At 44.3% G+C, this 22,592-nt stretch overlaps 4 protein-coding genes across 4 annotated transcripts; 2 read left to right on the forward strand and 2 right to left on the reverse strand.

The window, feature by feature from the left end:
* Positions 1–4,816: 4,816 nt before the first annotated feature.
* Positions 4,817–6,542, forward strand: VC83_04899 (uncharacterized protein; the record flags this gene model as incomplete). Its single annotated transcript, XM_024468525.1, has 3 exons — positions 4,817–4,977; positions 5,131–5,725; positions 6,360–6,542. 3 exons carry the CDS (start codon positions 4,817–4,819, stop codon positions 6,540–6,542), a joined length of 939 nt encoding a protein of 312 aa, XP_024323751.1.
* A 53-nt stretch (positions 6,543–6,595) lies between these two features.
* VC83_04900 (uncharacterized protein) lies at positions 6,596–7,471 on the reverse strand (the record flags this gene model as incomplete). The annotated part of the gene is made up of 1 exon (XM_024468526.1): positions 6,596–7,471. The coding sequence occupies one exon, from the start codon at positions 7,469–7,471 to the stop codon at positions 6,596–6,598; it is 876 nt and encodes a 291-aa protein (XP_024323815.1).
* Positions 7,472–7,507: 36 nt separating this feature from the next.
* Positions 7,508–8,211, reverse strand: VC83_04901 (uncharacterized protein; the record flags this gene model as incomplete). The annotated part of the gene is made up of 2 exons (XM_024468527.1): positions 7,508–7,711; positions 7,768–8,211. 2 exons carry the CDS (start codon positions 8,209–8,211, stop codon positions 7,508–7,510), a joined length of 648 nt encoding a protein of 215 aa, XP_024323897.1.
* Positions 8,212–19,025: 10,814 nt separating this feature from the next.
* Positions 19,026–19,352, forward strand: VC83_04902 (uncharacterized protein; the record flags this gene model as incomplete). Its single annotated transcript, XM_024468528.1, has 3 exons — positions 19,026–19,077; positions 19,136–19,228; positions 19,285–19,352. The coding sequence occupies 3 exons, from the start codon at positions 19,026–19,028 to the stop codon at positions 19,350–19,352; spliced, it is 213 nt and encodes a 70-aa protein (XP_024323816.1).
* Between the last annotated feature and the right edge of the window lie 3,240 nt (positions 19,353–22,592).

The following is a 22,592-nucleotide window of genomic DNA, read 5'->3' on the forward strand; positions in this document are numbered from 1 at the left end:
CGACTTTACCAGCTTGCTCTGCAGGATCAAACCCTGATCCACTGGCTGTCCGTGAGTTCTCTGGGGTCACGGCTATTTGGAGTCATCAGGTCTCTACTTCGAAATGTCACCGAGTCGCGGTCGGTGGTGTTTCGACAGTTCTCCTGAGTCGTTCCGGTTGTGGGATATTCTTTGAGTACGGCCGTCCCCGGCAGGCGTGATCTTTTTTGTATAATGTAAGGACGCAGGGCACCGTATCACGAGAAGTGGCATATGGGAGTGCGAGTCGGATATGAGTCGGTGCAATCCTATAGGTCTACTACGAAGGATACAAAAAAGATGAAAGGGGAGCTTATAGCTTCCTACCCCTTATGTACCTAAATGGGGTCCGACTCGGCTAGGCCTTAGCGTACCGGTAGATCCACTCCCGTCTGCCGCCCGAATCGACCCCGACCCTAGAACATCTATGCTGCTATACTACTATGTCGCCTATTCCGCGTTGTCTTACGGGTCCGAGGGTACCCCGTGTAAGGAGGCATCCTTACACCTTTGGCATAAATAGGATTGCCCTTTCCTTAAGAAAGGGCAAGCAGGCAATACAGTAAATCGACTATCACATACTTCCCCGTCTTTTACAAGCTTCCAAGCATTCATCTTGTTACTCCTTGTTTCTGAAAAGTCAGTGAGGTGTTAACCTCTGACTTACCCCTGAGTTCCCAGACTCAACATTTGTTGCAACTTGTCTGAACCACTTCACTACATCACACACCTGATTGCTGCGTTGTGGAATAGTCTAAGCTACAACCCTTTGGCTCTGTTTCCTAAGACAGTGTGTTGTCTTAGTAAAATCATCCCTTCCTTGGGTGGCTAGATTCTCACATCTGGTGCACCCACATTACACTGATCATACCTTAGTTGAGGCTTCAGTCTGGGTCTCCACTTCCAGTTGGACCTTCTCAATCTCTTTAATCCCAATACCATTGGCCAACTCGTCAGCTCTCCACATAGCTTCCTGGGCAACTTCATCGTCCTCATCTTCGGTTTCCCAGACATGGTTGTTGTCGTCCCACACTGCGTACGCTCCTCCACCTTCTCCAATCCCAAGGTGTTGTTGAACGATAGAAGCATGGTTGCCGTCCTGAATGCTATTTCCTGGTTACTATAATGATTACTATAACATAGGAGAAGGGAGCTTACTGTCGGAGTCGCACCTCGTCCTTCTTAGACTGAATCTTCTCTTGTTGTTCAACTGGGCTAAGGGCTTTGAAAGCTTGTGTCTCCCGGATTTTCTTGATAGTGTATGCAGTAGCCGCTGTATCAGCCCTCTTTGCATTGTCGACCTTGAGTTCTTGTTGCGGCGGTTCTGTACACGCTTGTGTTCTCATTGGTCGACTTCTCGGTTGATTCTTTGCGCTTTCTGACCATGGTGGGTGATGGGTGATTACTATAATGGTTACTATAAAGTAATTGATGGTAGGAGAGAGTAAAGACTTACCTTGGTGGTGGAGGGTGGGTGGGTGGACAGAAGAAGGCGACTGTGGTGGGAGAAGCTCAGAAATCCAGAAGAAGGAAGCTCGGGGTGGTAGCAGTAGTAGGAAGCTCGGGGTGGTGGCAGAAGTAGGAAGTTTGGGGTGGTGGCAGAAGCTTAGGATTCCTATTGTTGTTGTGTATTGTTATGTTAGAATTCACTTAATACGCCTATTACCATATAATGGGTGAAGCTCAAGATATTTCGCCAAGCGAGCCAGCAGTTCACCCAGAACACAACACCCACCCAAATTTGGGTTTTCCTCCCTCAACCTTTCTGTTATTATGTGACAAGCCACTACCGTGACTTTTGCCGACAAATACAGCTTCTTCTGGATCTGACCCAACATTTGTTCGGGTAGACTGGTAAGTGAACCACTCCTCTTATATTATAGTAATACTTATAGTAACACCTCGTCAGGGCAATATGGATGACGAACCCTATGACGACGCCGACCCTGTGACTTCAAGTTCAGATTCCGAAATGGCACAAGACGGTACTAGGGGTCCTAAGTTCATGGGTCGCCGTCGCCTTCCAACTACACCAATGCGCTCTAGCAACGCTAAATGAAGCATATAATATGTTGAGCTCCATGGTACTTGTAATGGTGGGTGCACCAGATGTGAGAATCTAGCCACCCAAGGAAGGGATGATTTTACTAAGACAACACACTGTCTTAGGAAACAGAGCCAAAGGGTTGTAGCTTAGACTATTCCACAACGCAGCAATGAGGTGTGTGATGTAGTGAAGTTGTTCAGACAAGTTGCAACAAATGTTGAGTCTGGGAACTCAGGGGTAAGTCAGAGGTTAACACCTCACTGACTTTTCAGAAACAAGGAGTAACAAGATGAATGCTTGGAAGCTTGTAAAAGACGGGGAAGTATGTGATAGTCGATTTACTGTATTGCCTGCTTGCCCTTTCTTAAGGAAAGGGCAATCCTATTTATGCCAAAGGAGTGTAGTTCTCTCATTTTCCAAGACTTTCCATGACTAACCAGGCTTGGTAAATGTATTAGAAATCAAGTGCGACCCACAACTAGCTTGCTAATCATGTAGTGAACGTAAGAGAATCCCATAGAACCATCTCTTGGGTTCCTAGCCTATAGGAAGTGAAAAGGAGGTCCAAGGTCAGAGTACCTATAGATAAATTATGTCATAACTTAACCAATCTTGTGGGTAACTAAGGAGCGATGACGTGTAATGAATCATAGAGGGTTGTAGAAGCTTCTAGAGCTATCGGTCATGTTCCTAGGCCTCTAGTTGGTAGAGATATGCCATGTGGTAGTATTGGCCCACCCCCTTAAGGAGGAGATTTTCTTAATAACTTGTTCAATGAGTGTTCAAATAATATGCCGTGATGTATGTAGCATAAACAGATGTAGTAGAAGAGTTTGCAGCAATCGTTGAGTAGTATTGCTTCTGTTGTTGGTGTGATAAGCCAAGATATGTATGGTGACTTGTAGGTTTGAGGAGGAGATTTCTAAGTTTGCTCTTGAGTTTGATAGCAAACTGAGTGCAACGAATGTCAGTATGACACAATGGCTCTAATGTTAAATTGGAAGCGGAGCTATAATTCCATTAGTCAAAATGAAGATCAAGGAGGAGAGATTGAGCGATATCTTGCCCACCATAAGTTTATAGTAATAATTATAGTAATCACTACTAACTTTTATTAGCACCCTCCCATCAGCCATCATTAAAATGGTGGAAAGAGAACGAAAGACTATTCCCTGGACTTGCTGCTATGGCCAGTGATATACTTTGTATTCCTGCTTCAGAAGCTCTTGTTGAGCTTGTCTTTAATGCTGCCTGCACTGTCTGTAATTATAAGCGCAATGAAATGACCCCTGATACAATACGGGGGATTATGCTTGTCTTCTACCACCAGAAGATTGAATGGGAACAGCTATTTGAACACTACTCTGTTACAGATATCATTGATTCAACTTATATGAATGATGAGGAAATATTGTTTGAGTATCATGCTCTAATTGACAATATCCAAGAGAAGATGACGCTACAGTATATTCCAGACCGAAGCCCAAGGCAGCCAAATACCTATGATAGGACAAAGCGGAACCAGAACCAGTTTGATTTTATTCAATCGCGACGAGGCTCTCCATTACAAAGGGTACAGCAATCACAGTCCTACTGCCAAGGGCAACGCCGCCAAGTTCGTTACCCAAGTCAGGGACTTGTTACGGACTTGGCTTAACTCAATTGTTTCGACCATTTCCCTATAAGGTGACTGGGCCCTATTGTCCTCCTTTGGCCTTGTAAGTGAAGGTAGGGTGTAATCACACCCGTCGTGGCTTGGGGGTAGCCCCTCTACATCTTCTGGCTCTGAATCAATTAAGTCAAAGGTTGATGTATTAGCGGTCTGGTCAGGAAATCTGGGAGTCATGGCGTAATATAGATCTATAGTAATAATTATAGTAATTGCATCTACTACAAATTACACATGGAAAATAAGTCATTATATAGAATATTTACACGTCATTGTCAACTAACCCAGTCATCACGTGATTGTAACGCTGACTTCTAAACGATAGAAGACACAGAGGTTTCTTGCGTAAGGTTGACTTGACAGAGGAGGCAGGGGATTAGACACAAAGGCTTTCCAAGTAACACGTTACAGTATTGTAAAGAATACTATATTGAGTTGAGCACGAAGCTCCTATCTAAGGAAATACTATCTACTTATATAGTGGCGTCGTGCCTCATGGGTAATCTGGATAGTTGGCGGATAGCTAGATATTCAGGATAGTTCGTGGATAGCTCAAATATCCCATATCCACTAGTTTCTGCAACTATCCATTAGCCCCGTCACATGGCAGCCTACCCCGCTTGCCCCCTGTGACTCACACATCATGTTACTAGGCCCTGGTCCTGTAAACATGATGTCACATTACCGTAGCCGTAACAGTGATGACAGTCTTGGCAGACCGACGGGGAACCGCGGTTTATGAGCTTCAGACCGGACCGTGGTCCGGTCCGGTTTAGGTCCCCCGACGGGGTCTGTCCCCCGTGGCGCACACTAAAGTTGAGTATGGAGGAGGGCAGAATTACTCGCGCCTCTATTTCCCCAGTGGAGGGCATCAGTGGCAGATAGGTCGAGGCAGCAGGCATCAAATACACAGGCAAATAGAGACGATGAAATAGAAGATGATCAATTTGATGATACTACATTTGACTATGGTGATAGTGATGATGATAATGATGATGATAGGAGCAGCGTGCATGGGCTGGAAAATCTTGAAGGACTCAGTGAAAAAAACAGTTGAAGAGGTTCTATCCAAGGATATCCCAATGGGCGAAGATGCCAGCACATATCCTGGCCCTAATGACAAGGAAGATGATACCGATTCTGCTGATCTCAAGTTCCCTTCTGAGGATGTAAGGATGCCAAAGCCCTCAGTGATGGAAAGCGTCAGAGTCGGGCAGGTTACGGTCACGTGGGGAGCATTAGGGTAGGTTATCCGAGTCCGACCCGTTTCGGGTACTTAAGGAAATTGACTCAACGGGGGTTCCTCTCTTCATATTTTTTGTATCCTTCGTAGTAGACCTATAGGATAGCATCTGTTTAGCCTCCGATTCGCACTCTCATATGCTATTACTGTGAGCTGGGTTCCCTGTGTCCTTACAGAGGAGTTCCTCGACGGCACAATGCCTCCTCCCGTTGAAACCGCCATCGAAGACACAGTTCTCCTTAGAGAGGATGAATCTGAACCTGTTGAACACAATCGGTTATCAAAACTGATGACCAACTTTGAGCAATTTTTGGCCTTGTACACTGAAACGTTTAACATATCCCGGAAGGCCTTTGCTGTGTTACGTGAAGGCCTTGTCCTTATAAACTCCCTCAATGAGTTAACAGACCTGCCACAAGATATTGGCACGCTCAAGAGACGAATGGTCGCCCAGCTGCCATTGATACCACTCTGCCACAAGATGATTCAATTGAATCAAAACAAATTGCCTACGATGGCACCGGCAGAGAAGGCTAAAGCAGATCACCAGATGCAGGCTGATACCCACTGGTTTGAAGCTGGAGATGAAGTCAACGACACTCTTTTTATCTTGCCAGTGACAACCAGGCCAATGCTGAGAGAGGCCGCTGAAGCAAATACTGCCCCATCGAAGAACCACCTCCAGAGCTACACCGACGATGCTGGCAAGAACCCTGGCACAACCTACCCTGGCTATCACAACCGCCCAGTTGCTAAGGGGACCTCTTAACGACAAGACAAAGACTGTGGTTGTTCATGCTGTCGATCGTTCTAATCATGCCACTTATCGCCGCTTCCGCTGTTCCCCCCTACTTAATCGCGACCATTGGAGTCTCTTTAAAATTCGGAGCACTTAGGAAAAGGTTTTATAAAGAAAGAATATGGCTCTAAGTTTTGAAGATACTTAGAGAGGAAAATAATACAGTCTGGGAGTTACGCCGTGCGAGGAGAGTGATACAAAACCCCACATATTTTAGCTTCAGGATTTATGATAATTAGCGAGCATTGGCCTAAACTAGCCTGATCAAATAATACGGTATAATTAAGGCCTTAGGCGCCTGGAGTCAGCTGTGGCTGAGGTTTGGAAAAAATCTTTCCAAAGGCTGAAAAGGCACAAACTTTTAAATGATCCGGCCCGAGCCGGCCACGCGATTCGGCTGATTAGGCAACCATTGGAGGGGCGGCCTGCACGTTACTTGGACATCATCATACCACGATAAGGCCTCAACCAAATAAAAGCAACTGCACTAGCAATAACCAGCATGGCTGACTCAAGCCGGTGGAGTCACAGTACAGGGGAAGCAAATCATATATTAACGAGACTGAGGCTGACTATTTTGCAGGCAAATGTTGCTGTGAGTGGCATTGCAAAGGACCTGGCGGCTACGATCTCATCTGGAAAGAGCGCCCAAAATGAGCGGGAAGCAAAGCGGAGGGCGAGAGAGGAGAAACAAAAGGCAGCGAAGGAGCAGGAATGGAAAGAGCGACAGGACAGAGAAAGAGATAAGGACAAGGAGAAGGCATAGGTTTGAATGACCAACAACATCTGTTTGAGCCGGTGCTTCTACCAAAGTTAGACTTAGTTACGAGTCTCTCCCTCAGTGGAGAGGCCTGCCTTTTCGTCAAAGAGAACTTGTAACTGTTTTACATATTCTTCCCGCTCAGCGACCTTTCTCCCAGCAACCAGAATAGAACCCTGACACCAATACTGTGAAAGTATTCCTTCGGAATCTGTAGAGAGAGGAAGAAATCTAGGACCGATATGATCGTCGAATAGAGACCACGCGGCATTTACAGACGTAATACAATGCCAGAACCATACTGCTCCAGATTTCCAGCTGTCGTGCATGATTCGTGTCATTGCAGGCGGATTCGTTGGCGTCATCTTGACTTCCTCCTCTTCAAATATATTCAAAAACTCCCGATGAACGATTTCAAACTCACGAAGGTTCTCTTCCGTTATGTCATCAATAGCGCACCCGGTAAGCCAATACGGCACGGAAAGCATCTCGGTAGGTAGCGCACAAACCCACTCATGGTCTATGAGACATGTAATGTTCCAGTCTTTGTCCACGAAGATGTTGCTCGCATGAAAATCGGTAAGCTGAAGACGGAATGGCCCGTTACGGCTTTCCCGCTGTATATAATGATGTGAGAGTGCCCTGAGCATTGCTTTAGCAGCCATCTGGCCAAGACAGTCTCCCATACTTGAAACAGCGTTTGGATTGGCGAGAAAGAAGTCGTCATGGAATGTAAGCATATCTGCAACAAAAGGCTCGGTGGAAGTGTATGTTTCATTTCTCGATATCGTTCTCGGGGCACCATTATTTTCTAATATGATAATAGAACAGGGCAGTGGTCGGTTTGTCAATGTGATCGTGCCGTTGTTGTGAAAGTCGAAGGAGCCTATTCGAGGCTGAGGAATACGAGCTAAAGACAACATCAAGCGTGCCATGCCTCGGAAGAGGTTCTGCCTCCGGACTGGTTCCTTTCAATACTCATTCCATGTATCATCGAGTATTTCGCCTGTATTGGGGCCGATACGCTCAAGAAGCATATATGCAGTGGGAAGGCGCAGGCAGGTCGGTCTGAAAGCATATTGAGACAAAGTTGGGTATCGAAGACAGTTGCGGAAAGAACGTTGAAGCTTACGCCAAAAGTGGACATAAAAAGGCATTCGTTGTTCGTGTATAAACTGTAGACGAAGCCATAGTATTAGCAAGGAATTTGCAAGTAATATAAAAAACTTACGTGTCGATTGTCAGAGAAGCCAAAGCCGTATAATCGTGGAATAGGGATGTCAGGGCAATGCTCTTGCATCCATACGTAGGTTCCCACCTCGGAGCTTAGCTTTTCGTCAACAGTGCCAGGGTATTTGGCTTCGGCAAGCTTGTGTGGCATAGGACAGCGAAAGATCAGGTTCTGATTGAAGCCGGCCGACCATACTTCCACAGGTATACACACATTAAAGCTCCCACGAATCCATTGGTCCTCGACAATACAAGAGTCTTCATCGCGCAGTCTCAGGTGATGCCGAACAATGTCCTCGATCGCTGCACGCTGATCCCAGAGCTTCTGAAAGAGCTGTCTCCTTGCTCCAGGGTATGTTGCTTCATTGATCATGTTGGCATCTTTCTTGCGGGCCGACTCGTATGTAATGTGCTCCCCGTTGTCGAGCTCAAGAGCAGCTGTCATGGTGAAAAAAGCATACCTCGCCGGCTGTTAAGAGTTTCACAGTTTTTTGCGCTTTAGAGTTGCTGCTGTGGCAGAAGAATCATTCGAGTTGGATTGTTCCGTATGGGATGTTGTGCGTCCGCTTTTCAGAGACCCTACCAAAGACGACGAGTTAGCTAGACTTCGAGACATAATTGTATTGTGCACAAAGGAAATGAGGTGGGTACTTGCTGATGCGTAGACCAGCTGTTCGATCCTCTCAGTTGGTCGTGGGAGTGTTGTAGATATAGGTTCGACATGATTGCTCATGCTTTCGAATGCTGCTGACTAATTATCTCATTTGATGCCTTAGGCTGAAAGCAATTCCACGAAACGTGACTTGAGAGGTGACGAATTACGGAGTAAGTTAATGTTGAATGCGAAGTCAATGCATCTGTTCGCAGTGTCAAAGGCACTCTTCTCGTCAGATCCTGCTCTTCATCAATCCCCTCGGGATGCTACCAGCATGGGATCTTCGCTACGCGAGGTTAGCAGGTTTCTCGAACCTTCCATAGGCACGTGCCTAGTACTCTAGTATGCTGTGCCAAACTGCTACCCTGACCAAGGTAGCGCGGATAAGTGACGCGCCAGACTCAGCGAGAGACTCTAGAGGTTTTCAGCCGTAATTGCATGGCATGATTGCAAGTACAGTAAAAATACGATAAGTCGATGCCTCGGATCCACAAAAATATATCGACTTAATGCATATATCGAGTAAATGTATTACACGTGATTAAATTAAAAATTGAAGCTATTTACATATACCATGAGTCTAATGTCCCCTGCCTTTGTGAATTGGCTTCAAGGAGCCTTAACTGTCTCTCAAAACGTTCAAAAGAACGTAAGAGCGTTGGTGCTTCTGAGGTGTCACTATTCCCAGTTTCCGTAAACTCAATCAGAACTTGAATGGCGTTAATCACAGCTTGTGTAGTTGGCACAGGCTATGAAGAAGGCTCATCCTCTTCCTCATCATCTTGAGTGGTATCTGGGACGTATTGTGACATGATATCCTCAAGAATAGCATCCCCCCCCTGAAAATCCTCCCACCCCTCTAACTCTTGTATATCCTCATCGACTGGATTTAAAAAGCTCGAAAGATCCATAGCATTGTGTACATTCTCAGCTTGTTGTATGTAATGATGGGTGCACCAGATGTGAGAATCTAGCCACCCAAGGAAGGGATGATTTTACTAAGACAACACACTGTCTTAGAAAAATAGCCAAAGGGTCGTAGCTTAGACTATTCCACAACGCAGCAATCAGGTGTATGATATAGTGGAGTGGTTTAGACAAGTTGTAACAAATGTTGAGTCTGAGAACTCAGGGATAAGTCAGAGGTTAGCACCTCACTGACTTTTCAGAAACAAGGAGTAACAAGATCAATGCTTGGAAGCTTGGAAAAGACGTGGAAGTATGTGATAGTCGATTTACTATATTGTCTGCTTGCCCTTTCTTAAGGAAAGGGCAATCCTATTTATGCTAAAGGAGTGTAGTTCTCTCATTTTCCAAGACTTTCCATGACTAACCAGGCTTGGTAACTGTAGTTGACGTAAGAGAATCCCATAGAACCATCCCCTAGGTTCCTAGCCTATAGGAAGTGAAAGGAGGTCCAAGGTCAGAGTACCCCTATAGACAAATTATGTCATAACTTAACCAATCTTGTGGGTAACTAAGGAGCGATGACGTGTAATGAATCATAGACGGTTGTAGAAGCTTTTGGAGCTATCGTTCATGTTCCTAGGCCTCTAGTTGATAGAGATATGTCATGTGTAGTATTAGCCCAGTAACTAAGGAGTGATGTCATGTAATGAATCATAGAGGGTTGTAGAGATATGCTATGTGGTCATATCGGCCCAGTAACTAAGGAGCAATGACGTAATGAATCATATAGGGTTGTAGCAATCGTTGAGTAGTATTGCTCTTGTTGTTGGTGTGACAAGCCAAAATATGTATAGTGACTTGTAGGTTTGAGGAGGAGATTTCTAAGTTTGCTCTTGAGTTTGATAGCAAACTGAGTGCAACAAATGTCAGTATGACAGATACCAGGATCTTTGGCTCGCCATCATTGCAATACTTCCGCCGCCGACGTTCTTGAAGAGACGTATTCCATGAAGGTTTGGCTTGTTCGAACAGAAAGTTCAAGTTTGACGATCAACTCAGGGCTGAAATCAGTGCTGATAGATGGCAATGGTTCCCCATCCCACGGACAAACCATCTGTACTGTTGGACAAACATTCCTATACTGTTGGAGAAGCCAAGGAGGTCAATAAATTCGTAGGTTTGGATTGATACCTGAGGTTGATGTGACGGCCGGTTGAAGGATGGAGGCAGGTGTTCTAAAGCATGTTAAACCATTATTACAGTTTAAAACAGTAGATCAAGGAGCGGACCAAAGCGCTTTGCTCCTGGTTGATCTACAACAGTGAGAACTAGAGCGTACACCTTATTGAACGAGACTGCAAACCAAGTAGTTCATCAAACGACGCTGCGGGAGTGTAATGGTGAGTGCACCAGATATGAGAATCTAGCCACCCAAGGAAGGGATGAATTTACTAAGACAACACACTGTCTTAGGAAACAGAGCCAAAGGGTTGTAGCTTAGACTATTCCACAACGCAGCAATCAGGTGTATGATGTGGTGAAGTGGGTTAGACAAGTTGCAACAAATGTTGAGTCTGGGAACTCAGGGGTAAGTCAGAGGTTAACACCTCACTGACTTTTCAGAAACAAGGAGTAACAAGATGAATGCTTGGAAGCTTGTAAAAGACGTAGAAGTATGTGCTAGTCGATTTACTGTATTGTCTGCTTGCCCTTTCTTAAGGAAAGGGCAATCCTATTTATGCCAAAGGAGTGTAGTTCTCTTATTTTCCATGACTTTCCATGACTAACCAGGCTTGGTAAATGTATTAGAAATCAAGTGCGACCCACAACTAGCTTGCTAATCATGTAGTGAACGTAAGAGAATCCCATAGAACCATCTCTTGGGTTCCTAGCCTATAGGAAGTGAAAAGGAGGTCCAAGGTCAGAGTACCTATAGACAAATTATGTCATAACTTAACCAATCTTGTGGGTAACTAAGGAGCGATGACGTGTAATGAATCATAGAGGGTTGTAGAAGCTTCTAGAGCTATCGTTCATGTTCCTAGGCCTCTAGTTGGTAGAGATATGCCATGTGGTAGTATTGGCCCACCCCCTTAAGGAGGAGATTTTCTTAATAACTTGTTCAATGAGTGTCCAAATGATATGCCGTGATGTATGTAGCATAAACAGATGTAGTAGAAGAGTTTGCAGCAATCGTTGAGTAGTATTGCTTCTGTTGTTGGTGTGATAAGCCAAGATATGTATGGTGACTTGTAGGTTTGAGGAGGAGATTTCTAAGTTTGCTCTTGAGTTTGATAGCAAACTGAGTGCAACGAATGTCAGTATGACATGATCCCCCTTTTAAGGACGTTTGTTGGCTGTCTGCTTGCCCTTTAGCCAGTTGGCTTTCTTAGAAAGAAATTCTAGAATGAGCTTAGATGCATTTTTTAGATTTCTCTTAGGCTCCCAAGTGTTGTCACTTATAGGATAGCCTTTCCACTTAACGAGGAAGTAGTCCTGACCTCTAAGTGTCTTTTTGTCAAGGATAGACTCTACTTCATATTCTGGTTGATCCAAGATCAGAACAGGAGGTGGAGGAGACTGAAGTGGTCTTAAGGAACTTTCTTGTGCCTTAGACAAGAGAGATGCATGGAAGACATTATGGATAGTCCAAGTAGGTGGTAATGCAAGCTCGAAAGCATTCTTGCCAATAGTCCTTGTGATCTTAAAAGGTCCAAGTCTTTTAGTATCAAGTTTGTCTGAAGGTCTAGTAGTTGTGATATGTCTTCTAGACAAAAAGACTTGATCACCAACTTTGAATTGTGGTGCAACCACCCCCCTGTTAAAGGCCTGAGCCTGCTCGTCTTGTGCACGCTGTATTTGAACCTTGAGATAGTCCTGGAGGCCCTTAAGGTAGATGATTCTTTCAGTAGCAGAAGGGTTTTTGAAATTTTCAGGACAATTCAGTTCTGCCACTTCAAACCTAGGGTGATAACCATAGTTTGCATAGAAAGGTGTCTCTTTTGTGGTGTTAGAGACTGTGTTGTTGTAAGCAAATTCTGCAAGATGGAGAAGATCTGCCCAGTTGTCTTGAGCATAGTTTGTATAAATTCTTAGATATTGTTCAAGTACAGAGTTGACTCTCTCTGTCTGGCCATCTGTTTGAGGGTGATAAGCTGTAGAGAAGCGTTGTTCCATGTTTAAGAGTTTAGAGAACTCCTTAAAAAAGTTTGAAGTGAAAACTGCTCCCCTATCTGAGATCCAGTGTCCAGGAATTCCATGATATTTAAAGACCACCTTGAGGAATAGCCACGCAAGTTCAGAAGCTGTGATAGTCTCATTGCAAGGCTCAAAGTGTGCCATTTTTGTGAGCCTTTCTACCACCACAAGGATAGAGTCATAAGGGGTAGCACCCCCTTTTGGGATAGAAGGAGGCAACTTGACTATAAAGTCAATGGATATGGAGTCCCATGGGCGTTCTGGTATAGGTAGAGGCTGCAAGAGGCCATAGGGCTTTTGCCGTGTAGGTTTGTTCAAGTTGCAAGTAGTGCAAGAAGATATATAGTCTTGAAGAGTAGTCCTTAGACTAGGCCAGTAGAACTTTCTTGTTAGAAGTTCATAAGTTTTTGCAAAGCCAAAGTGCCCTGCAGCTGGAGCATCATGGAACTGCTGTAGGAGGTGTAGCTGTAATCGTTTATCCCTTGGGACATAGATATAGTTCTTGAATAAGAGAAGTCCATGCTGATTTTTTGAGAAATTCTGTAGTCCAACTTTCTCAAGAGAGGAACCTTTCTTCTGGAGGTATTCCAAAGTTCTTTTCGCAAAGGGATCATGGTTGTAAGCATCTTTGAATGCTTTAAGAAGTGTTGCTGAGGGTGTATAGTCTTTAAAGGTCTCTGGTTCCTGAGAAGAGGTAATGGGGGCAACTTGGTCTTGAGGGGATAAGTTTACCCCTAAGTCCTCTGTAGTACTAGGGTTGCTTAAAGATGCTGCTATAAGCTTTGCTGAGTCTAGCAGAGCCTTTGTATTGCTAGTTTTAGCAGAATCTTGGTAGTCATGTCTTCTTGAGAGGAGATCTGCTCTTTGATTCTTGGCCCCTGAGACATGTTTTATAACAAAGTCAAAACCTCCTAGTTGTTCAGACCACCTTGCTTGTCGTCTATTGAGCTGTTTAGTGGTTGTAAAGGTCAAGAGGTTTGAATGGTCACTGTAAATAGTGATAGGATAGTTTGCCCCTTCAAGGTAGCATCTCCAATGCTTTAGAGAACATACTATGGCAAGCAGTTCCTTGTCTGTAATGGGATAGTTTTGTTCAGCTGCTGATAGCTTTCTTGAGTAAAATGCCACAGGCTGTAGCTCTTCTTGTTTGTCTTTTGGAGCTTGGTATAAGATTCCAGAAATGGCAAAATCTGAGGCATCTGTCTCAAGAGTGGCAGGTTTCAAGGGGTTAAAGTGTAGTAACATTTTCCCTTCTTTAAATTCTCCTTTAAGAGCATCGAAAGCATCTTGCTGTGTCTTATCCCAGTGATACAAAGTGTCCTTGTGAAGTAATTGAGTAAGGGGTAAAGCCAAGGATGTATATCTTGGTATAAACCTCCTGTAATAGTTGGCAAACCCAAGGAAAGACTGAACCTCTTTAATGCTGGAAGGAATAGGCCACGTTTGTACTGCTTTTGTCTTTTCAGGGTCCATCTGAATTCCTTCTGTTGAAATTCTATGTCCCAAGAAATCAACTTGAGACATATGGAAAAGACATTTCTCAAGTTTGCAAAAGAGTTGTGCTTGAGATAGCTTCTCTAAGACTTGTCTAACATGTAGAACATGCTCTTGAGTGTCTAAAGAGTATATAAGAATGTCGTCTAAGTAGACAACAACAAAGATATCCAAGTAAGGTCTTAGAATATCATTCATGAGAGCTTGGAAAGAAGCAGGTGCATTGGCAAGCCCAAAAGGCATTACCTGGTATTCAAAATGACCATAGCGTGTTCTGAATGCTGTCTTCCACTCATCACCTTCCTTGATGCGTATCAGGTTATAAGCTCCCCTGAGATCTAACTTGGTAAAGATCCTTGCTGAAGAGAGCCTATCTATGAGCTCAGGGATAAGGGGTAAAGCATATCTGTTTTTAACAGTGACTGCATTAAGGCCCCTATAATCAACACAGAGACGCAAGGAGCCATCTTTCTTCTTGACAAAGAGAATGGGAGCTCCTGCTGGTGAGGAAGAAGGTCTGATAAAGCCAGAACTAAGGTTCTCATCTAGGTATTCTCTGAGGGTTTTCAGCTCTAATTCAGATAGAGAGTAGATAGGGCCGTAGGGAGGCATTGAGCCTTCTGCGAGTGGTATCTCATGGTCATAAGGCTGGTGCTTTGGCAGAATTGATGCCTTTGCCTTGTCAAAAAGATGTTGGTAGTCTTGGTATGCTAAAGGCAAAATGACCTCCTGAGATGATTTCTCCAAATCTGAAGTAGCTGCTATCTCCAGGACAGGTTGGAAAGGTTTAACCCATATCAGAGATGATATATCGTCCATAGTTTGGTCAAAATCCTTGATCTGGGACAAGTTTGAGTCTTGGACCTGAATAGGGGTAACTGAGGCTTGAAGGGTTTTTTCAGTATTGAGCTCAGGATTTGAGCTAAACCCAAGCGATAAATGCTTCCAATTGATAGTTGGATCATGCCTTTGAAGCCATGGAAGACCTAGGATGACTGGGTACTTCATTGGTATAACATCTAAAGAGATGGTGTCTGAAAATGTTGATTTTCCTAGGGGAATCTCAAGTTTGAGTACTGGGGTGTTGCAGGTAATGGAACCTGAACTGATAGGAGTTCCATCAATGACTCGGAGCAACTCTGGAGTGCGTTTGGGAATTGTAGGTAACTGGTGTGTCAAGATGAGGTCTTGAGATATAAAGTTGCCTGTTGCCCCTGAGTCTATCATAGCCCTTGTAGACAACACCTGTTGTTTGAAATGGAGTTGAATAGGGATTAACAGGTGTGTGAGACTCTGAGAAAGCACCATCGACACATCTTTGTTGTCTAGGGAGAAGTTATAGTCTCAGTTGAAGTTGTGCCTGCTAGGGATTTTTCAAGTTTTTCAGGAATAGCAGTTGTGACTGTGTCTGAGGCTGCTATATGTTTTGAATCAGCACTCCCCCGTGCTGAATAGCACTCCTGAATTCTGTGTCCCCCTTTGCCACAGTATAAACAAAGGTTGTTGTCCATTCTGTGTTTTCTTTCTTGAGGGGTAAGTTTACCCCTTTTCAGTTTTTGAGGGTATCCTGTAGGCTGAGGTGCTGGATTTGCTGTAGATCTCTTTATAGAGGCGTCTAAGTCCATAGGTTCAGGTGCTGAGTCCTTAGCAGTTGGTGTAGAGGTGTAATTGTTGAAATTTCTTGTTGGATGCCAGTCTTGGTTCTTCTCCTTTCTTCTTTCAAAAAGCCTATCATCAAGTCTGACAGCTTTCTCTATAAGCATTTGAAGTGTTGTAGGGCGTTCTTCTTTGCTGAGTTCATCCTTAATAGAGCTCTTGAGCCCTTGGTAGTAAGTGAAGACTAAGGCTTCTTCATTCCAAGTCAAGTGAGAAGTGATTCTCCTAAATTCTGTTGTATACTGAGCAGCAGAGGTCTTTTGACATAGCTTCTGTAGCTCTCTTTCTGCTGTAGCAGTTTCGTTGATGTCTCCAAAGGTCCTGGTAAGTTCCTCTTGAAACTGGTCATAAGAGGTAATCAAAGGTGTAGTGGTATTTTGGTTGTTGCCACTAAGTCTTCTAAGATATGGCTCAAAGAAGTTGAATGCAGATCCACGGAGGTAGCTGGCAGCGAAATAGATCTTCTGAATGTCTGAGGTGAACTGATGAGGCCTGAGGGTGAAGTAGATGTCCAGTTGCATAAGAAATCCCTTCAACTTCCTCCTGTCTCCATGGTATAAATCTGGTGTTTGCACTTTAGGAAGTGCACCTGGGGTACTCGAAATAGCCAGAGGAGCTGTGGGAAGCTCTGTATGATGTGTCTGAGTTGAAGATTGTGTTGCTGAAGTGTTGGCTTGAAAGGTGTTTTCCAAATTCTCAAGTTTGTTTGCTATAGTTTGTATAAAGGCAAACAGTTGTTGCATCTGCTGTTCAGCAGTAGTTGTAGGAGCTTGGTCGTCCTCCATTGTAGTATCGAAGTGCTGCTATAGAAATAGTTGAAGCTTGAAGCAGACAAGGTGTAATGGTGAGTGCACCAGATATGAGAATCTAGCCACCCAAGGAAGGGATGAATTTACTAAGACAACACACTGTCTTAGGAAACAGAGCCAAAGGGTTGTAGCTTAGACTATTCCACAACGCAGCAATCAGGTGTATGATGTGGTGAAGTGGGTTAGACAAGTTGCAACAAATGTTGAGTCTGGGAACTCAGGGGTAAGTCAGAGGTTAACACCTCACTGACTTTTCAGAAACAAGGAGTAACAAGATGAATGCTTGGAAGCTTGTAAAAGACGTAGAAGTATGTGCTAGTCGATTTACTGTATTGTCTGCTTGCCCTTTCTTAAGGAAAGGGCAATCCTATTTATGCCAAAGGAGTGTAGTTCTCTTATTTTCCATGACTTTCCATGACTAACCAGGCTTGGTAAATGTATTAGAAATCAAGTGCGACCCACAACTAGCTTGCTAATCATGTAGTGAACGTAAGAGAATCCCATAGAACCATCTCTTGGGTTCCTAGCCTATAGGAAGTGAAAAGGAGGTCCAAGGTCAGAGTACCTATAGACAAATTATGTCATAACTTAACCAATCTTGTGGGTAACTAAGGAGCGATGACGTGTAATGAATCATAGAGGGTTGTAGAAGCTTCTAGAGCTATCGTTCATGTTCCTAGGCCTCTAGTTGGTAGAGATATGCCATGTGGTAGTATTGGCCCACCCCCTTAAGGAGGAGATTTTCTTAATAACTTGTTCAATGAGTGTCCAAATGATATGCCGTGATGTATGTAGCATAAACAGATGTAGTAGAAGAGTTTGCAGCAATCGTTGAGTAGTATTGCTTCTGTTGTTGGTGTGATAAGCCAAGATATGTATGGTGACTTGTAGGTTTGAGGAGGAGATTTCTAAGTTTGCTCTTGAGTTTGATAGCAAACTGAGTGCAACGAATGTCAGTATGACAGGGAGTCTCCATTCTCAATGGTGCAAGATCGCGCAAACCTTGCGGATGCTCAGCACCCGTCCACCATGTTATGACCTTTCCATGGTAGTCCCCCAGTTTTGAGAACATGAGCCCCGAAGGTTTCGTGGCCAGAAGAAAAACTTTATAGCAGATGTGATCTCTGAGAGTGATAAAGATGTTGTGTGCCTTCCTCTGTTTGTCGTTCAAAATGGCTTTCGAGATGAGGGCATTAGCTTTTCTAAGCCTTGCTTCTTGCACCGCACGTAATGGTTGAATTACGTTGGTAAAAGCACCCCGCTGGATCTCAAGCAACTCAATCAAATCTTCTTGCAAAAAGCAACAAAAAGTTTCGAACTAACACAAGGCAATTCGAAGTTTCCGAAACTTTGGCTCTTATATGCAATTCTTAACATGTCACACGACCAATAAGACCAACTGGCTTCTTCCGTCTCGACTGGCTTCACCCACCAATCCTATGTCTCCATGCGCACGGCAAGGCTACTTCTGGTAGCAGATTTCTGACACCTGCTTCTTAGATGGCTACTACCAATGAGCTGCAAATCATTAGAAGCAACGCAGTCAATGACGGGCCTTCCTTCGGCTCTTTGAAGTGATGTGGGTGGATCTAGGCATCACTGTACCTTCCGGTGCAGTGCAAGCTGTCTTTTCAACAGCTGTCATGACAGTTAAGGTCCCATTTGCGTGGCTATATATCCTCAAATTGAGCAAGTACTACCAATGCGTCTGTTCAGCGTTTCATTCCATATCACAAAATTGAATTGCCGCTAATACCTCGTTAGACATGAGCTAGGCACAAATAGGTTAGCTTTGATAAACTGGCGTTGAGGTCTCAAGTACCCGAAACCCATCTGACTTGGTTAGCCCGCCCAAATGATCACACGTGACCCACAGTTACTCAGAGTCTGCTCCTTAGAGTGAGAGACGAGAAGGCATCCTTACAGTAAGGATTGGGGCTCATAAGCCAGGAATTCGAGCAGCTTCGAGGCCATTATCACTTATATAGAGCGACGTATGTAGATACTGCTATACTACTGTATTCGCCTTACAATTACATGACATCTATCCAAGGTGATTACTACCTTATATTCTAACTACAATAGGAATCTGGCTGACTGTTAGCCTTGAACAGATAACTGTCTGACGCCGACAGTCTTACTTCCTATTTAGGAAATAGTGGGGTTCACGGCGAGCAGGGTTTGTACAGGGTTTGTACAGGGTTTATACAGGGTTCCTGGTCAAATTTTCTACACTAACTACATACAGGACTGTTGAAGGAGGTGTCTAACACCTGCTGAATCGCTCTACTGAAATGTAATGTAGTGCATGAGAGCTGTAGGTGAGCTGCATAACTTAATGGACAAAGTATTACATATAAGTACCTGTACATTTCACGAGTATTGTCGACTGGCGCCGTGGGCACCGGTTTGTAAGCAGCCTGCCATGAAGCCACAAAAGCACATGATTGGGCATTGGTCACATGACCCCAACACGTCAAACATGAATATTTCCACAACCCCCCACCAACCTCACTTTCCTTCTTCTTCAACAACGCGATGGCCACCACCACCACCCCCACCACCAAGGCTTCTGGCCTCAAAGCCACCGGTAAGTTCAATTCCTTCCTTTTCCTTTGTTTTGTTTGATTGATTACTCCTTCGGATAGAAGATCTGGCTGCCGTCGCCCCTGCCAACATCCTCACCACCACCACCACCACCACCACCACGACTGAAGCTGGCGCCGCACCAATGGCAACTGGTAAGTAACACCCCTCCCTCTGATCAATTGACAGATAGATACTAACAACTGGATAGATGAAGCTGCCTCCGAGTCAACTGTCCCGACCCCAACCTCCTGTAAGGACAGTTCGAACCGAGGCTGACCTTCGAGTCTGCAGAAGTATCGGAAGTATAACGTAAAGACTTCGATGCTCGAAGCAGTAGGACAAGGTATAGTAGTTCAGGCTCCAAAGCATATACTTTATACCACAGGGGTCAAGTGGTGAGACTAACAGGTTCGCCAAGTGGTTCGACTCGAAGTAAGGGAATTGTAAGGATGCCTTCTCGTCTCTCATTCTAGGGAGTAGACTCTGGGTAGCTGCGGGGTCACGTGTGATCATTTGGGTGGGCTAACCGAGTCGGAACCGAGTCGGATGGGTTTCGGGTACTTGAGACAATCGACTCACGGGGTTCCTGTCATACTGACATTCGTTGCACTCAGTTTGCTATCAAACTCAAGAGCAAACTTGGAAATCTCCTCCTCAAACCTACAAGTCACTATACATATTTTGGCTTATCACACCAACAACAAGAGCAATACTACTCAACGATTGCTACAACCATCTATGATTCATTACACATCATCGCTCCTTAGTTACTGGGCTGATATTACCACATAGCATATCTCTACAACCCTCTATGATTCATTACATGACATCACTCATACCACCACATGACATATCTCTACCAACTAGAGGCCTAGGACCATGAACGATAGCTCTAAAAGCTCCTATGAACCTCTATGATTCATTACATGTCATCGCTCTTTAGTTACCCACAAGATTGGTTAAGTTATGACATAATTTGTCTATGACATAATTTGTCTATAGGGGTACTCTTGTTACGATATCAAGTGCGCCTTGCAGCTCGAGTGGGGGTTCAGGGGTGTGGGGAGCTTTCCAGGGTTGGAGCGAAGTTTTCAGTTGTGGAGTGAATTCTCAGAACTAGTCTCGCTAAAGAGAATTCACTCCACAACAACATAGCTGTATATAGATCGAGCCACTGCTCGAGTGCTTCTCTTCTCTTTCCTTTCTTCTCTAGATTGAGTTTAATTCATAATACCCAACTGGCGCCCTATGCCTTGGTGAACCGTGACAACTCTGACCTTGGACCTCCTTTTACTTCCTATAGGCTACGAACCTAAGAGATGGTTCTATGGGATTCTCTTACGTCGACTACAGTTACCAAGCCTGGTAAGTCATGGAAAGTCTTGGAAAATGAGAGAACTACACTCCTTTAGCATAAATAGGATTGCCCTTTCCTTAAGAAAGGGCAAGCAGACAATACAGTAAATCGACTATCACATACTTCGACGTCTTTTCCAAGCTTCCAAGCATTCATCTTGTTACTCCTTGTTTCTGAAAAGTCAGTGAGGTGTTAACCTCTGACTTACCCCTGAGTTCCCAGACTCAACATTTGTTGCAACTTGTCTGAACCACTTCACTACATCACACACCTGGTTGCTGCGTTGTGGAATAGTCTAAGCTACAACCCTTTGGCTCTGTTTCCTAAGACAGTGTGTTGTCTTAGTAAATTCATCCCTTCCTTGGGTGGCTAGATCCTCACATCTGGTGCACCCACCATTACAATTTGGATATATCTTCTTGAATACTGTATGATTCATTCGTGGGTCGCAAATTGTAGCAACAGCTGAGTGCTTACACTGCTGATTCGTCGTAAGAGTATAATACTCATTGAGCTTTTGAAGTGCAGCTCCACAAGCTACTCCGATCGCAGAGCTTCTACCAAGCTCCTCTTGTAGCGATGTGACCTTATTTATCATCTTCAAGTAAAGAGGAATAGTAAATTTAAGTGTTGGATATGAATCACTTTGTAGCCATCTTGATGGCTTTAAGAATACCAAGAATAATTGTTCGAGAGCTTCGATAATAGCCCAATCGTTGCTTGTTAACGCAATATCCTTCATACTAATATCAAGCTTCTGCGTAGAGCATACTGCAGTAATCGGTATTTGAAGCTTTATAGCTGTTTCAAGCATATAGTACGTTGAATTCCAGCGTACAGGCATATCAAGTGATAACTGGCGTGGCTTCTGGCCTGCATCTTTCATCTGCTTCTGTAACGCATCCTTCCATGCTCTTCAGTTTCGAAAGACATAAATATGCCTTCGGAGCTTCTCAAGTGTAGCTGATACTTCAGTAGAAGAGTTATCAATACGTTGCAGAATCCGGGCAAGTCCTTGCTGACACCAGTACGCCTCTGTTTCTGTATCTGGGCTGGCTTTCAAGCTCTTTAGAGCAGCTTGAACTGCAAGATTGATAATATGAGCAATACACCGAATGTCCCCATCCTTTATAGTAAACGTCCATGGCTGTTGAATAGTCGTCTGCCACTCACTAGCTATTTTCTCATATTCTGAAAGCATCACAGTATTCGCCGAGGCATTATCCAGCGTACAAGTAAAGACAGCACCTGTAATTTCGAAGCTATCTGTTACTGCAGCTAACTCTTGAACAAGATATTCACCGCTATGAATTGGCTCTTGAAGGTGGATTACATCAAGTAATATGCACCGGTGCTGCCACTTCTCATTAATCCAATGACCTGTGACAGCAGCGTACTCTGTATAGTTCCGCGCAGTCCATGCATCTGTTGTGATAGATATCCGGCCGCAATAGGTAATATGAGACTGGAGTTCTAATTGTAGCAATCCTCGGTGATATGAGAATTGCCGCTGTAGCTCTCGGTGTAGCGTTCGTGACGATATCGACAGAGTACTTGAACTGGTACTAATTGATGGAACGAATATCTCTCAATAAGTCGCAAGGAGAGGTTATTTGATACAACGAATGAGAGTAATAAGTCTCAGTATTTCGCTCTACTATTCGATGCTTGAGCTTGAGCAGGCTGGACTTGCAGGTTCCGCGGCCGTGGCTCAAAAAAGGACGATGCACTACTTGATGGGCTTGACGGCGTAATCATATGACCTTTCATTGTATATGCTACTGTTGGATGCTTCTGGGTATAGTGCTTCCAAAGATTACCAGTTGAAGTCTGACTTAATAGCTGCGGAGTAGGTGAATATCCGCAGTCTGGTTGCAAGCAAGTTACCTTAACTGTAGGTGGGTTACTATCAAGTATCAATCGCGAATACAATAGCTTCGTAAATAGTATCGACGACATCGGTGGCAGCATCCGTCCTGGAGGCTGGAGCCGGAGCGGTGTAGGATTAATATCCTGTTGAATATAAATAGGGGGCGGTAGCGTCGGCAGACTTGGCTCATTATGAGTATCATAGCTATTATAGCCCTCAAGCTCTGTCGGTATATCTGATAACGACGAGTCGCTCATTCTGAGGATAAATATCACTTTATACAGCATCA

The sequence above is a fragment of the Pseudogymnoascus destructans genome (genome assembly GCF_001641265.1).
Source record: "Pseudogymnoascus destructans isolate 20631-21 unplaced genomic scaffold scaffold_11, whole genome shotgun sequence".
Taxonomy (NCBI): Eukaryota; Fungi; Ascomycota; class Leotiomycetes; order Thelebolales; family Thelebolaceae; genus Pseudogymnoascus; species Pseudogymnoascus destructans.